General features: G+C 39.2%; 1 protein-coding gene across 2 annotated transcripts in view; it reads left to right on the top strand.

Moving 5' to 3' along the window:
- SLC6A1 (solute carrier family 6 member 1) overlaps positions 1-18,231 on the top strand; it is a 174,685-nt gene that overhangs the window by 132,298 nt on the left and 24,156 nt on the right. For both annotated transcript variants that reach the window (XM_053295472.1, XM_053295473.1), the window contains exons 7-11: positions 420-554; positions 687-790; positions 4,187-4,311; positions 9,448-9,560; positions 17,480-17,611. In XM_053295472.1, coding sequence (XP_053151447.1) covers positions 420-554; positions 687-790; positions 4,187-4,311; positions 9,448-9,560; positions 17,480-17,611 — 609 coding nt within the window. The remainder of the gene's footprint in view (positions 1-419; positions 555-686; positions 791-4,186; positions 4,312-9,447; positions 9,561-17,479; positions 17,612-18,231) is intronic.

The following is an 18,231-nucleotide window of genomic DNA, read 5'->3' as shown; positions in this document are numbered from 1 at the left end:
AATCCCGAGTTTCAGACAGGGCACTTTTCCAGCCCTACTTGGAGATGCCAGGACCTAAACCTAGGGCCTTGTGTATGCAAAGCATGTGCTCTACACTGATCTATGGCCCTCCCTCAGATCTGAGGGGAAGACTGAGCATGGAGCTGGTTTGCATTCTGCATTGTGAGTAGGACCTTCTGAGTCCATACTCCTAGCATGTAAGAAGGCAGAATATCATTTGATGTATTTATTTTCAGATGTGCATGCTGGTTTTTTCCTTGCAGCCCTCCACCCTATTTCCCAGATTTCAGATTTGTACAACATTACAAGAAACTAGTTTGATTTTCCACTGTATTCCTGAAGTCCAATGTTAAAGTCACTTAGAGATAATGCAATATGTCCATTTTTTCCTACACTATGCATCTCATTCTTTGTACTAGGTAGTATACTTCTCTGCCACATATCCATATGTCATGCTGATTATCTTGTTCTTCCGTGGAGTAACGTTACCTGGAGCAAAAGAAGGCATTTTATTTTATATAACACCAAAGTTTGAAAAGCTCTCAGACTCGGAGGTAAGCATTCAGGTTTTGTAGCCTAAATAACAATACTGTTATACATTTACTGCTATAATAGTTTCACATCTGAAATTCTTTATAAGCCACTAAGCATAACCTTATATACGTGTATTTGTCTTTTATCATAAGGTTTGGCTTGATGCTGCCACACAGATCTTTTTCTCTTATGGTCTGGGTCTTGGTTCATTGATTGCTCTTGGAAGTTACAACCCTTTTAACAACAATGTTTACAGGTAACACCACCTATTAAATTAATTAATTAATTAATTAATTAATTAATAACAATTTTGTTTAAAAAGCTCAAAGCAGTTATGATTAATTGCTAACCTGCCATCCTAAAGACAACAGATATAGAAGGTCTAACCCAAGCCACAGAGTCCCTGAGGAGTCTAAACTGATATTCTCCCATTTAACACATGGAACTAGAGATAATCCAAGATCACTGTCCTAACTGGATTGAATGTGGCAACTGTATTAGTGAAGGTTATGTCCGGTCTCTAACACTGGACCTTCGAGATGAGATGCAGGCTGGACATCATTATTCCTTCTAACACTGAACTTGAGTGATTGAGGCTGTTCACATGAGCAGCTCTACCCAGGCTTGCACAGCCCTACCCAGGTAGGGCTGCTCATCTTGAGTGCTGGGATCAAGCCCATCTCGCTGGGTACAGAAATTCACAATGCAAAAGGGGAACACGTAAAGTCAAGAAGCCTAAATCAAAAAAACCATGTTGATAGAACAAGTGAATGCAGTGGAAAAGACTAGTACACATATTCAATGAACAGTATAATCAGTCCATATATTCAAACTTCACTATTAACTAGTTAAGGCTAGTAAGAGCAGCCATATATTGTTTTAAGTGACAAATAATCTAAGATGTCACAAAGTATGAATACAAAAATAAGGCAGGAGAAATGCATACAATGTGGAAGAGTAGTAATCAATATACCCCATAACATAAAGCCAATGATAGGCTAGAAAACATAAGTATGCACAGAGGAGAAACCAAGTGAGCTTGATTTCTCCTCTTTGCATACTTATGTTTTCTAGCCTATCATTGGCTTTATGTTATGGGGTATATTGATTACTACTCTTCCACATTGTATGCATTTCTCCTGCCTTATTTTTGTATTCATACTTTGTGACATCTTATGATCATCTCGCTGGGTAGCCTAGGTTTTTGCAATGAGCTATTACTGAAGTAAAAAGGGCATGGGTGTGCCCTTATATCCAGTTCCTGGTTGTATGTCTGCTCAGGCTACCTGCAGCCTGAGCAGCCACAGTTCCACCTAGAGGGTGTGGCTTGTGGGGAAATTCCCCAATGTGTGTGCACTCCTCGCACGGTGCACCGGGGGATTTCTGAAGGCCAGGCTGTGTTTCCCTGGTTCCAGATGGCCACGCAGGTCCCAGGAGCACTGGTCATGTGGGCACTAGGGATGTGCAAACATGTTCAGTCCGATGGTGTAATATTGAACTGACCCACCCCAGTTTGATTCATTATCAGACTGAAACACACACTCCTGACCATTGGGGGGGGACATTTTTTACTCACCCCCTCCAGGGGGCTTCTCTGAGGTTCCCCCTCCCCCACCAGCCTCTATTATGTGGTAAATCACCCAGTTTGGGCAGTCTTTGGCCTGTTCTAGGCCTCACCCTCATGCCATGCATGCCCAATGGGCCTCTGCATGGCTGGGTCATGACCGAGGCTACACAGAGGCCCATTGGGCATGTGCGGCGACCTCCAAAATGGCCACCGCCACAGGGGTAAGGCCCAGAACAGGCTGAAAACCACCCAAACCAGGCAATTTGCCACATAATGGAGGTCAGCCGAAGGAGGGGGAACCTCTCGAGATCCCCCTTATGGCCTCAGAGAAGCCCCACGGAGGGAGGGAGTAAAATAAAAAAGAAATTCAAAAAAAAATCATGAACCTCCCAAACCAAACCAGGGGGGTTCGAGGGGGTGCAAAACTGAACTGGCTTGGTCCAGTTTGGGTCTGGTTCAGATTAGAACCAAACAAGGCCAGCCAGTGTTGTCCACAGCCCTAATGGGCATGCAAGCTGTGCAGGAACAGGATAGTCTGGGTGGGGGAGGTAGGAGTAATTCTGCCCCCCCTCCACCCCACACCCTGGTCATGTGAATGATCTTATTGTCTATCAGCAAAACAGGACCATGAAAAAATAAGTAGTTTCTGCATACATGGGGGAAATCCCCATATAGGCAGAAGTATGTTTATTTGTAAATTAAATGAGAAGCTAGAGCAGCATAATGGCTAGAAGACAAAGGAGCATAAAGGCTAGGAGACAGAGCTGCAGATCAGAACTTCCCCAGTTTGTATCACACCTCTGCCATGAACTTACTCAGTGGTCTTTGGCAAACTACTGCCTTTCAGCCTCATCAGTGATTTGGAGAATATAAAATTTACTTACCTTACAAGCTTGTTGTAAGGATTACAAGAAGATAATTCATATGAAGTTCATGTGGACACTTGAAATACAGATACAATACAATACATATACAGATGCTATGTATTATTAAAAAGATATCTTTTAAATATCTAGAAACCAGCTTGGCAAGGACTCAGCATCTTCCATGATCTATGGAATGTCATGGGGAAAATGGGGGAGGGAATTGACCTGATCAAGCCCTTAACAGCTTATATTATCCTGCAGGTGAGCATTAGGATCAGGGGATGGGATGCATTACATGGGTGTTTTTTTTCCAACCCTTTCTGACTGGAGATGTGAACAGGAGTACTCCTGTTAGCATAAACTGAAATATTTTGTTGCAGGCCCCCACTTGGCATGTAGGAATACCAACCCTCCATGCAAGGACAGGAATGCAGAGACAGTTCCTGGTTGTAATATATCTAGCTACAAATCTATGAAAACTAAACTAAGTACAGTCATCCATCACCAACCACTAGGTTTCCGTTCTGGCAAAACTTCACCTTTGGCAGATTCGCAGTTGGCGAGGCATTAAAGTCTATGGGAAACAGGGGGTTAGGGGAGCCACAACTGCAAAAAGATCTAAAAATAAAGATGGGGAATAAAAAAAATGATTAAAACCTCCCACAAAAATCCTGTAATATCACCAAGAAGAATGAGCAGATCGAACCTCTGGAAAATTTTTGAACCTCCGTAAATCACTCAAAGGCATTTTAAATTGGCAAGGGACAATAAGGTCAGCAAAGGTCACCAAGTGGAATGAGTAGATCAAACCTCCGAGCCCCCAAAATCTCTGAACCACCCCCACCCCTCCAATCACTAAAAACTCTCGCCAACAGCAGATACTTGGGTCACGGTTGGCAAGACCTGTCACAATTTCCTATTTGCATAAACTCTAAACTGTGGTTGGTAAAACTGTGGTTGGCAAGGAATAACTAGAATTTCCCTATGCACCTTTAGATACAAATCTTAAAAATAGATAGACTAGGGAATGGGTTATTTTTGCAAATGGGGAACAACTAAGTAGAGATTATGTAGATTGACTAAGGGGGGGGGAAGAATAGTTGGCCTTAAGCATACAGAGGCATCAATATTATAAACATCTTTTCTGTCAGTGGGAGTGGTGTGAAAGTATCTTAACCTCATCCCTCCTCATGTTACTTCCCTCTTTTCTTTCTTTCAGGGATTCTATCATAGTGTGCTGCATAAATTCTTGCACAAGCATGTTTGCTGGTTTCGTTATCTTCTCCATTGTTGGATTCATGGCTCATGTCACCAAGCGTCCTATTGAAGATGTTGCAAAATCAGGTGCACTATTTCTTAACAGTGCAATGCATTATTGTCCTTATAATAGTAAAGGCCATGAACTCTGTTGACATCCTAGTTGATAGCCTGAATTACAAAGCTCTGGTGGTAAGGGAGAAAGCACCAGTGTTGCTGCTTATTACTTTCAGATTAACACAGGATGGACACTCATGTGGGAAAGGTATGATTTTCAACAACCTCTTCCCCCAGAAGTGCACTATGCTATGTGAAAGTATGGCACTGAGGGTTACTCAGCTCTCAGGGATATATTGTGTGTGTCTCCGAATCAGTGCGACTTATCTCAGAAAATATGTTTGGGATGGGCACATTAATGTAAAATTCCTCTTTCAGGCATCTAAAAACAAAGCTTACTCTTCATCCCAAAAATGTACTTTTTCCTGCTGTACCCCCAGAATCCCCCCCCCCATTACCACCTGTTGTGGATTTTGAGGAAACAGTGACACATTCTCTAGAGTTAGAGAACTGAAGGGAAGAGGGGGAATACATCTGAAGGGAAGTACATCTGAAGGGAATAGGGGGAGTAAGCAGGGGCTTTTAAAGTGAGGGTGCAGATGAGTAAGTCTTCAGCAGCAAGTTTCCCAAGTAGTGGAGAGATTGGAGAAACAAGGACCAAAGGAAAGGAAAATGGGGAAGTACCACTGGGCAAGTAAATTAGGGCTGGCACTTGCTCAACATGTCAGCTTCAGCTCATCTTTATGGCCACATTACCATATATATTTCCATCTGGTAGGCAATGCACATAGTTGTTACAATATTTTAGTTTCTTAGCCCAAGAAAACATGTAAATAAGTGAGAAATTTCCTTTCTGACAACACTAGAACCAGAGTTCACCCAATGAAACTGACTGGCAGGAAATTTAGGAAGAACAAAACAAAGTACTTCTTCACACAACACATGATTAATTTATGGCAGCCACAAGATGTGGTGATGGCCCCTGGCTTAGATGGTTTTGGAAGAGGAATCCATTGTTTCCCATGAATTAGACAAATTAATGGAAGACAAGTCTATCAATGAGGCTATTTACACACACGTGCAAAACCAGTTTAAGGAAGCCCATCCTGGTTTTGCATGCACGTGTGAACCGCTGGGATCAGGCCAATCCGGAGGCACCATGGAGGCAAACCTGCTTACCGAGCTTCCCTTTCAAATGAGTTTAGGAGAGCAAGTGCTCCCCTAACCTCATTTTTCTGATCTTGTGTGGCTGAGACATTGCGGAGAGCTCTGGGAGGTGAGAGGGCCACTCACGTGGTGCATGATGGGCATTCCAGGGGCCAGGATGACTCATCCCAGCCCCTGACCCTCCCTGCTGCCTGGGCCAGTGGAGAATCATCTGGGTGCACGGGGAGCACAGCCAGCAACAGTGGATAGATAATTTGTGGGGAAAGTAGTTGAACCCATCTTCCCCGCAGTCCGCCCTCAAGCCTTTCACTGCACACTAGAAAGGGCTCAATGACAACTAGTCTTGATGGCTATATGCCTCTGGATGCCAGTTGCAAGAGAGCAGGTTTTTTACTTTATCCTTGTCATGCTTGTGGCCTCCCCAGAGGCATTTGGTTGGACAGTAGGTGTAATGGCATGCTCTGTTAAATGAGCATTGGTCTGACCCTATAAGCATCTTCTTTTTTAATGTTCTTAGATTCTTAAACTAGAAAGCAAATTTGACAAGGTAGTGTATTACATTAAAATATTAATATTTAGCAGAATTGGCTACCCCATTAGAAAACTCCTCTTGTTGATCTCTATGATGACCCTTATTTTGGTTAATTACTATATAGCAGCAAATGCTGCTTAAAAGATGATGTTGATTTAATGGGAACATAAATGGTTCATATCTGAGAAGTTATTCAATATTAAATCTTATATCAGTGTTAAATTGTATCTTGCAATTTAAAATATTTTATCAACCACTGGTATTTCAGCACTGGGTTTGCTGCTGAAATGCCACTGGAAGCCCTGTGTTCCCATGGGCAGCCAAGACCAGACTTAGCTGCTCTAGTCCTATCTTCACTGCTCATGAGAACAATCTCCTCAGGGTCCTGATTGCTTTAACAAAGTGAGGCAAACAATCCAAACAATCCTGACTGCTAGAATTGAATTGGCATAGTAATGTCAATGTCGACATTTTATAGATCAATGTAATTAGACAACTGATCAACCAGCTGCATACTCAGTGAAGAGAATATAAGCCACCTTGAAGCTAAACGTAATATGGCATGATATACATGTTGTAAATACATAAATAAATGCATTTAGTTTGAGTATTTTTAAGAAAAACCAATGACTGGTGGTTTGTTGTTGTTTTTTTGCTAACATAGCCAAGTTAAAGCACTGATTATATAAATGGAACGTATGTTACTCTGCTATTTAATTAGACAGGCTCAGAAACAATGTAAAGGAAAGAATGGGAGCTTTTGCTAAAAAAATAAAATTAAAAAGCAGCTATGCTGTACCTCTTAAAGTTTGTTAGGTCATATGAAAAGGCAAAGCCTATAGCTCAGTGAAAGAGCATATGCTTTGCACACATAAAGCCCTAGATTCAGTTGCTGGCATTTCCAGTAAAAGGAACTTGGCTAACAGGGCAGAGAAGGCTCCCTTGAGAGTCACTGCTAATCAGAATAAACACCGCACTACATTAACCAGTGGCTTGACTCAGTTTAAAGTGGCTTTATATTTTCAGTAGAGTTGCCCACAACTGTCTCCCAAGTCAGGGTCAGAGACGGAATTTGAGTGCTTATAAAAGCTGAAGTTAAAGGTCCGGGATTCTCTTCTGGGATCAGATCAAAATCTGAGCCAAAGGATTCCTATCTTCCATCTTCATCAGCCATCTCCATTCCCCAAATCTCTCATGCCAACCCCTCACTTCCCAAAACACTCTCCCTTTTCCTTACCTAGTGGCAGAGGCAAAGCTCATGGGGAGGAGACAGGAAGGACATTTGATTTGATCCATCCCTTCCTCCATCTTTGTCTCCATCATGCACAAGTAATAGTATGCTACAGTGCGATGCCTGTGAGAGCAAAGAAGAATGTTGTTTTCCCAAGAGCTACTGCAACCTGGCAAGTTCTTTTGTCTCTTCTTCACGTGCTTTTCTCCACATTTTGCTGAGGACCCCACCACTTCTTGCTAGAAAAAGAAAAGGAGAAGGGTAGAGATGCTTAGAAGGCTAGGGGGCTAACACTGGGTTTGGGGGGGAAGGAGAGCTTTTGTGATGGAGGAGCATGCTTTTCAGCCTTGGATAAGCTCAAAGAAAGTCTAAGTTCTTCCAATTTTTAAAAGAAGAACTTGGATCATTTCTGAGCTAATCCAAGGCCAGTTTGAGAGAAATTGTCTATTCCTAATATGAAACAACACATTTTAATTTGATAGCTTATAATTTAGAAAGAATGAAATGTTGTAGATGTTTCTTACAAAGTCATAGATAACAGTGTTTACCCCGGATCTTAAAATGCTTGTTAAATGGTTTTTAATTCTATTTTTTGTTTTTAGTTGTATTTTATTGTAGTTTAAAAGTGCTTTTAATTGTATGGGTTTTTTTAAAATTATTGTTAAATTTATTTATTGTTAAATTTATATACCACCTTTCATTAAAAACAATCTCAAGGCAGGGATTTTACTACTACTATGACTATGTGCAGCACACCAACAGTATTTTGTCAGAATACTTTGTCAGAATATTTGTTTTAAAGATATTTCCCCCTGCATTTTTACATGTATATTCTCAGCACTGAATTCTGAAACTATCATATCTGTAACATGAGACAGCTGCAACTGCTGCTGCCAGTGCTTACCAGCTTATTAATTTATTATTATTGTTGTTGTTGTTTACTCAGTCATATAGGTGTTATTGTTTTGATTTATCCAGACATTGAGTCCTTCCTAAGGACCTGGGATGGCTGGATTTTATTATCAATGTTGTTACTGTTATTATAGATATCGTCGCAGAATAGAGGCTGTTCCCAGTAAAGTTGCTTTTTGTAATTGGCTGATGGTGATTTCTGTGATTTCTGTGGCCCCTATGGTGTTGAGGTGCTCTTCAAGATGTTTTGGAATTGCATCTAGGGTGCCAATTACCACTGAGATTATTTTGGTCTTTTCTGCCACAGCCTTTCAATTTCAATTTGTAGATCTTTGTATTTGGTGATTTTTTCTATTTATTTTTCTTCTATTCTGCTATCCCCTGGTATAGCTATGTCGATTATTTTAACTTGTTTTTCTTTCTTCTCAACTACAGTTATCTGGTGCATTGTGTGGCAGATGTTTGTCTGTTTGTAGTCAGAAGTCCCATAATATTTTTGCATCTTCATTTTCTACAAGTTTTTTTTCAATTTTATGGTCCCACCAATGTTTGGCTACAGGTAGCTTGTATTTTTTGCAGATGTTCCAGTGTATCATCCCTGTGACTTTGTCATGCCTTTGTTTGTAGTCAGTCTGTGTAATCTTTTTACTACAGCTGATTAGGTGGTCCACTGTTTCATTTGCTTCTTTACAAAGGCGGCACTTGGTGTTTGTTGTTGATTTTTCTACTTTTGCTCTTATTGCATTTGTTCTTAGTGCTTGTTCTTGCGCAGCCAATATTAAACCCTCTGTTTCTTTCTTCAAGTTGCCATTCTTAAGCCATTGCCAGGTCTTGGTGATGCTTGATTTTCCAGTTATGTTGTGCAAATATTGACTAAATATTGACCAATAATCAAATATTGATGATGATGATGATGATGATTTGCACAGTCAGACAGGTATTATTGACTGGTTTGTTTTATCCAGACATCGAGTCCTTCCCAACATTATTATTGTTGTTGTTGTTGTTGTTTAACATATTTGGCTCCATGGCAACTCATCAAAGCTGCTGCACAACTTCAAAGGCAGCCCTGCAGGTTTAGCAATGAGGCTGCTACGGAATACCTAAAAACTGCTTCTAAGCAGCAGTGCAGGAGCCCAAATGGGTTACTACCATCAGTGCATGGAGGGATATTAGAATATCCTATTTTTAATGGGCATGTGCCCATTAGAAATAGGATATACACATTATTATAAAAGATTTCAGTAAATTTGCAATGCAAGATAGACCACTGTATTTGCATTCGTTGTAAAACTGACCACACATGCATTGTTTCCAACACTAGGTCCTGGACTTGCATTTTTAGCCTATCCAGAAGCCGTTACACAACTTCCAGTTTCTCCATTGTGGGCAATACTCTTCTTTTCCATGTTGCTGATGCTTGGAATTGACAGTCAGGTAACACAGATGCAGTATTGATAAACAAATAATAACTATGTTCAATATGGAACAGTTGTTCAATGGTTCGTGATAATCTTTTGTCAACACATGATATCACATTGTAAAATGTAATATGGTAACAGGTAATTTGTGGGCAAGTCTGAGACATCACCAAACATATTATTTTTTATTATCTAAAATTATCTAAGCTTCCACAAGATATTGCATGAGAAAATATATTAGATAAAGCATTTCATTTCAAATGTGCACAAACTATTTACCCTGAAGGATTCAGAAAACTTCTGTTTCTATTCTGTTGCACAGAGTTAATAGACAAGGGAAAGCTACTGATAATACCACATACATAGGGACAAGTGAAAGGGAAAGTATCTCTGTTGTGAAGTAAACAGAAGGTGATATGTTTTGAAGTGCCAATGGACCATTCTCTAGCATTCTGGAAGAGCCAGTACAGATACCAGGTCCATCTACAGGTGACCTTTGACAAACTGCCCCCTGTGGACTTGCTCCTTCCTATGTGGCTCCCAAAAGAGTGCTCTGGTTCCACCATTAAACTCTTTAGGCTCAGAGGTGGTTCCACAGATCAGCCCTGGGCCCTTAGCAGCTGCCTAACAATACAAAGCTCTGATGTCAGCTCTGATCTATACCTGATAAAGGGTCTTCGTGACTTCCATGTAGATAGACTCTAGATTGTAATGCATACTTATTGGGATAGGAGGTTGTTGAGGGGTGTGAGGAGAAACATTAAAACCTGCACACAGCAGAGTATGCTCTGGTGGAAAAGAGGTTTAGCCCAAAGTATTATATGAAGACAGTAGGCTGAGTTCAAAAAACAAAGATTTGTTAAGAAACTAAAAATATCACATACTGAGAGAGACATAGAACAACATACCCAAACAGGCACTGGCCTTCAACATCTGAACAATTCCAACTGTCTCTTAACTGACCAAGTGAGACCTATTAACATCTAATCATGTCTCTAGTGGCCAGAAGAGGTTACTGCAGTGCTAAGAGCAACGCTTAGGCGTGTTCACTTCTAACACTACTTCTCATTACTCGAGCACTGAACAACAACTCCTATTATCTCTTGCAATGCAAGAAAATGATCTCTTGGCAATTGGTTTCTGAGTAAATTTGCTATGCTAACATATTATCTGTTAGGCAGTATTTCAACTTTGTACATCATGTACATAATGGTGTTTTGTATCAATATGTGTTGTTCTGGATTTTGTCTTCTCCATTTGTGATGGCACAATACAACTTTGATTGTCCTCAGACAATTCAGTCGGTTTTGGTTCATCTGCTCCAAAGTCTTGCAACAATTTTTGTATCCATGCCATCTCCTGGCAAGCCTGAGTGGGTGACACATATTCTGCTTTCTGTAGAGGAAAGAGCAACAATGTTTTGTTTTTGACTGCACAAAATAATCGCTCCACCTCCATAAAAGAACAGGTATCCGATTGTGGATTTATGATCTGTTCTGTCTTCTGCCCAATCTGCCTCTGCGTAACCCACTAATCTAGGATTATTACTTACTGGCAATTTAAGTTTTAGATGAGCTGCACCTTTAAGGTACCTACCCCGTATTTTAACTGCAATCCAATCATTTTTGAGGGGTGTACTCACTTTCCTGCTTAAAATTCCCACAACTCCAGCAATGTCTGGTATTGTTACTATCACAATATATAGAAGATTCCCAATTGCCTTTCTATATTGCCCATTGTCTGGAAGAAGCTCGTTGTTTGCATCTTACTTCACGAAGTTAGCTTCCATGGAGTAAGAGAAGAGCTGGTCTTGTGTTAGCAAGCACGACTTGTCCCCTTAGCTAAGCAGGGTCCACCCTGGTTGCATATGAGTGGGAGACTTGATGTATGAGCACTGTAAGATGTTCTCCTTAGGGGATGGAGCCATTCTGGGAACTGCAGAAGGTTCCAAGTTAGGGCTGAGGGAGATTTCTGCCTGCAACCTTGGAGAAGCCGCTGCCAGTCTGAGTAGACAATACTGAGCTAGATGGGCCAATTGTCTGACTCAGTATATGGAAGCTTCCTATGTTCCTATGAGTACTCACTTCCTTGGCATCTGTGAGATTTAGAGATTTTAATCAATCTTTTATTTTTTTGTTTCTGATTAAGAAGATAACCTCTTGTTCTCTTATTAAAGAGAATGATATTGTTCTCTTTCTATTTGTATTCCGAGATAATAGGAAATGTTCCCCAGTTGCTTTACTTAGATTTCTTTATTTAAATGTGTTACAATTTCATCACTATCTTCTCTACTTCGACCACAAACAATCAAATCATCAACACTACAGTATATAAGTCCATCTATTGTTTCTAAACCTGGAATATAGACAAGAGTCAGCTTTTCCTTGCTGTTAAACTAGGCTTTAAACCCTTGTTTAATTAGCAACTGATTTAGTTTTGCATTCCAGGCCCTTGCTGCTTGCTTTCGCCCATAAATTCTCTTTTGGACATTATACACAAGTCTCTCATTAGCAGGTTTCTGTAACCCTGGCAGATGCTCCATGTAAATATCCTCCTTAATATCACCATGCAAAAATGCAGTTTTGAAATCTACATGAAATGGTCTATGTACATTGTCCTTGCTGATGAAATGCAGAGGAGCATTGTTATAGAAGAATGCTTCACTACTGGGCCAAAAATTTCATCATAATCCTCACCAAGCTAATAGCCTTGCTTTATAGCATTGGACATCTCCTTCTGCATCTTGCTTCACTTTGAAAACCCATTTGCACTCTACAATTTTTGTTTTCATAGGCAGCTCTATAATTATCCAGGTATTATTTTTATGTAGAGATAGGATCTCTTCTTCTGCAGCTATTGTCCAATTGCAAGCTTGGTCAGCTGGCATTTAATCAATATCCTTCCATGTACTAGGTTCTTGTACATTTTCTTCTTTAGTAATATATGAGAGTCTTTTTGCCGGCACACCTTTGTTAGTTTTTGGTGAGGACCTTATCTCTAACTGAGCCTTAATTTTTTTTCTCCATTTTGCTCTGGATAGTTAGTTACTATATAGAATGATGTATTTTTCTAAATATACATGTAATTAATTATGTTTCATATATCCAAATACTTAAAACCAAGGAGTGTGCCAAAAGCCATCCAAAAATTCTTATATAAGCATGAGAATGAATGCTACACATGAGGGATTTTCCCATTCATAATGAACATGCATATTTCAAGGGAAAATCATACAAATACAATGTCCACTGTATAGGCTAAATAACAATTGCTTGTCACAGACAAATCTAGTCTCCTAGAACCTAAAAATGTCCATCTTCCTCCTACATGCAGTGAGGTATGAATTTCTTCAACTTCATCTGAAGCTCATGGAGATGATTCCTTAGTTCAGGTCATATACTTAGTCCTTGCTGGTTAGTCCTTAAAAAAAAAAAGTCCAGATTCCAGTAATTTTCTCTTAAACTTCTTCATGAAGGACTAAAATGTAAAAATATAACATCATAGATTCTACAATAAACAATGTAACAAGTGTTTAAAACTTAGGTGACAAAACAATTCTCATACCTTATATGCTCTTTAGTCATTCTTTATGGTAACACTTTACCTGTAGTGTTGATGAACCACCCCTAAGGCTTCAAATTGCACAATCATGCATCATAAAACTTCTGCATAGAATAAACCTTAATTAACCAAGTCATTTTACTCATGGGGAGACTATGTTTGTATAGATATCTCTTGTATTCACATGGTTTATTGGCTGTTTTTGGTTCTTTATCACACATGTGGCCCTTTTTTCATTTGTGCTGGAGAGTTATTTGGCACAATAATTACATCATTTTTCTCTGATTTTTGTTGTTCTGGCTCTTTTGGTATCTAAATGTCTGGTATTGTCTGGTACTTTGTCAGCAGTCAAATTTTCTTTTTCATCAAAATACACCACTTTGCATTTCTATGGTTTCTGTGGCAAGATCAAATAATCTATACCCTTTACATCCTGGTGCATAGCGAACTAATATCCCTTCCTCACACCTGCAGTTCAATTTGATTATTTTAGACTTTGGCACACAGGCATATGCTTTTTAGCCAAAAACTCTTTTTTTCTGCAGTGCTATTTCATTCTGGAGTATATGGCATTGTCTTTTGATTTTCAATTCCTTCCTTTTTTAGATATTCAGTTATCTCATTTCCTGTATATATATCTGATCTGTAGATCAGATCCATTGTCTGATCTCAGAATTTGAAGCTTCCTTCCAAACTTATTGCAAACTCTTACAACATATTCCTTCAATTTTACAAATATCTTTTTTCCCTTTCACTAATCAAATAAGTAAATGTATATTTTGAATAATCATCTATGATAGTTTCCCCTAATGAGCTGATCTGCATAGGCCCACAAATATCACTGTGAAGCTATTCACACTTGTGTGGGAAAAGTCTTTGGACTCCAATACATTTACAATAGGCTCAAAATACTCAGGAAGACTGTCCAATAAAAATCCAATCTGAACTGTATCAGGCAAAATTACTCCATGTGCATGCAGCTTTAATGAAGTCTCCAAAATCTCATTTACATGCTTAGACAGATCCTCTCCCTCCTTTAGTTTCTTATTACATATCTTTATAATTAGATACACCTTGGAGACAGCTGAATTGCCTTCGTACAATTTCTTCAGTGTCTCCCACATATCCTTTGCATGCTGTTTATTTCTTAAATGCACCAATAACGAGTCACTCACCAATAAACAAATTATCCCAGAGGCTTTATCATCTGCACTGTCCCAGGCTTGTCTTTCTTCTCCTTCTCTGACAGGGTGCTCTGTCTGTAAGACCCTGCTGATTCGGTGGCTTTTTAGGAGCATCTCCATTTTGAAATGCCACTGCTCAAACCTGGACCTTATAACTTTTCAATCCTCTGTCCTGTCTCCCTCTTTGAAAAACCTTATTTTCTTATTCAGGCTAATTATTTTATTTGCCAATCTCAGAGCTCTGGTCCCATAGCCCTGTTGAGGAGTATGAGGAAAGACATTAAAACTCTCACACAGCAGAGTATGTTCTCATGGAAAAGAGGTTTAGAACAAAAGATGATCTGAAAATAGTAGGCTGAATTTAAAAAACAACAACAACAAAGATTTATTAAGAAACTAAAACATCACATACTGAGACAGTGTCATTGAATAAAATAACCAAACAGGCACTAGCCTTCAACAACTAAACAATTCTGGCTATTAGCTGACCAAGAGAGACCTATTAACATCCCATCATGCCTCTAGTGGCCAATCTTTCCATTTTTGCTACAGTCTTTCCATGTTAGTGTCTGCAGTAACAAAAACACATTAAAACTCCTCCTTGGCTCAGTAAAAGTTTTTAAAATTGGTAGTAATCTGCTCAGAGAAGTAGAATTGTCAAGACTTGACCCCATATCCTCCACTCCCCCCCCCCCGCCCAGAAAATATTCCTTAGTTTGGTTATATTTGCTGGGTGACCTTAGTTATTTCCCCACAATTCTATGCAAGAAAGAAGGGGACTTAACTTATCATCAGCATGGGCTCCATTGATCTAGAATCCTGCTCCCTCCTTTTAATAGTTCAGTACAGGATCCTTTACAGGAAAAATCCCTTAAGCCAGGCAGACCATTCTTGACTCCAACAGAACTGGATTCCTTATTGCGGGCAGTTCAGCTGTTATATTGAGCCCCACCATAAAGCATTGCAACTTCACTCTGAGGAGAAGCTTTTGAGAGGAGTCTAACACATCAGGATGCCCATGTGCCAGCATGAGTAATGCCATGTTACTTCTGGATTGGTCAGTTGTCAATTGGAACCACTGGATGCCTATATTGCACAGCTCCCAACAAACAGTATTTTGAAGAATGCCAAATTACTGCACCAGTTAAGCCAACACAATGCAGCAGATATATAGCTGAGATTTGATGTGGGAGAATCAGGTTAATATGACAAATGGTTCAGCTATGAAATTCATTGGGTGTTCTTGAGTAAATCACAGATCTAACTTACATCACTGAGAAGATAACATTAAGATCTTGCTTAATTAAAAAAAATCGAAAGTCACATAAAAAATTATCAGTGCAAACATGATTCTTCTCAGTCTAGCTTACTTTAGATTTTTGTACACACCAACCACAACAGATGTTTCATAATGGACTGAAAATAAACAAAATAACCTTTGAGTTTGTTCATTCACTCATTAAGCCTAAAATTATTTTTAAAAATAAAAACATTAATAATTCATTCTAGAAAAACTGCTGTGAATTTAATTGGATCAAAAATATCCTTAACTGAATGTGGCTTAAGGCTACTGAAATAGCTGGGGAAAGTAGCCTAATATTTTTTAAAACTAGATATGCCTAAGGGTCAGGATACTTTTTTTCTTTTTCATCCTCTCCAGTCACTTCATTTTTTATACACTGTGAAATGATCATCCCAGGATGCCATGAAATTGGCCTCTTGTGATATATGATCCTTATCTCAGGTGTAACATGTTGAAATGTTTGCCACCATTAGGCCAGTTAGCTCTCTCTCCATTGACTAGCAGAAAGGTAGATCAGGAGTGCAAACATTCTGAATGTATGAGTGGAAAACCCTGCTAACTGGGCAAAGAGCCAGCATGGTGTAGTGGTTAGAGTGCTGGACTAGGATAGGGGAGACCTGAGTTCAAATCCCCATTCAGCCATGAGACTTGCTGGGTGACTGGGCCAGTCATTTCTCTCTCAGCCTAACCTACTTCACAGGGTTGTTGTGAGGAGAAACTTAAGTATTATTATTATTATTATTATTATTATTATTATTATTATTATTATTATTACATTTATATCCCACTCTTCCTCCAAGGAGCCCAGAGCGGTGTAGTATGTAGTACACCGCTCTGGGCTCCTTGGAGGAAGAGTGGGATATAAATGTAAATAAATAAATATGTAAATAAATAAATAGGCAACTTTTAAAGTGGTGATTCACAAGGGAAGAGCAACTGTCCTTTCCTACCCCAGCACAGCATCTTACCAGTGGCTGTTATATTTTTAGATTGTGAACCCTTTTGGGACAGGGAACTATCTCATTCCCTTTTCCGAGAACACTTTGTTGAAAGGCAACATAAGAATTATAGTGATGTGATGGCAGAACACCATATGCTAAGTAATTGTTTTAGCAGAGCAATGATAATTCACTCACCATGGAGAGGCAGCTTTCAGGAGCATACCCATGTTAAACAAACTGTTTACTCTAGATGTTAAGAAGAAACTGAAGTATCAGCTCCAGTGTACCCAGCATCCGTGGGTACATGGGGATCTAAATCAGGTTGAGAATTTATGAGGTTTCTAACTTGGATCCTCAGAAGGAATAAATTAGCTTTATTATTATTAAGTGGAGACCAATCACACATTGTACCAGATAAAGAGCATTCCCAGTTTTCTGATATGTTTTGTTGTTTCCCCTGAAAGTTGTTCTATAGATAACCCACTTGTGCTCCAATGTGATTGCAAGAACAAAATGCCAAAGTTATACCATTACTTATGAAATCAACTAGTATTAGTCTCATTGAAGAATTATTATTATTTATTATTTATCCAATTTCTTTACCACCCTTCCAAAAATGGCTCAGGGCGATTTACACAGAGAAATAATAAATAAATAAGATAGATTCCTGTCCCAAAGTGGCTCACAATCTAAAAAACAACATCAGATAGACACCAGCATCAGTCACTGGAGGTACTGTGCCTGGGGGTGGATAGGGCCCCCAGCACAAGTGGATAATAGTATGTGTTGAGACTGGTGATCATGTACATGAAACTATTAATAACTGCAGGAAAACCATAAGAAGAGTGAGGATTTCTATAGCTGAATCTAATACTGTTTGGGGGTTTGTGTGTGTGTGTGTGTGTGTGTGTGTATGTGTGTGTGTAACCTCTACTTCCATTTTCAGTTCTGTACTGTTGAAGGATTCATAACAGCTCTAGTGGATGAATTTCCAAAGTTGTTGCGCAGTCGAAGAGAAATTTTCATTGCCATTGTGTGCATCATTTCCTATCTGATAGGGCTGTCAAATATTACTCAGGTAAGACATGTGTTGGAGCTATATTATTTTTAATTGTTATGGTTGTATTTTCTACCAAACAAGGGGGTGGGGGTGGGGAATCTTGTATGTCAATGAATTTAAGAGGGAGGTGAAAGGAGAGCTTCCAATTTTTTCTACATCTTTAGAAGTTAATATCCTCTAAAGGTTTTGTGATTTGCATAATGTAGTTGAGCATAATACCTATATTTGCAGGCATGTTGTTAGGTTTCATGCCGGGCTACAATGTTGAGCTTCTTTGATTCAATTAATATAAAGCCACTGAGGATCCGATCTTGTTTTGCGAACTAGGATAACTTGTGATTCTAACTTGTGTTTTGCGAACTTTTGAGAACTTGTGATACTAGAATAGAACAACCCCATAAAGACAACATTATTATAATAAATGTTAACCAATGGTATTCATTAGGTTACGGAACATGAGCAAAATATAAATTACAGAGTATGGGATGTCGATCAATCAATCAGTTGTTTACAACAAATACAAACATATTTGTTATGCAAGATATTTTTGTACAAGCAACTTCTCCATATTTCATAACATTTTATTCTTTGCTTTCTTGTTCACCTCCCATAACTAATCCCTGTTGTCCCCTGCTAAC

Source organism: Hemicordylus capensis, chromosome 2, assembly GCF_027244095.1.
Source record: "Hemicordylus capensis ecotype Gifberg chromosome 2, rHemCap1.1.pri, whole genome shotgun sequence".
NCBI classification, from domain to species: Eukaryota; Metazoa; Chordata; class Lepidosauria; order Squamata; family Cordylidae; genus Hemicordylus; species Hemicordylus capensis.
Note: the sequence above shows the minus strand (reverse complement) of the source record. Positions and strands in the feature narration are given on the sequence as shown.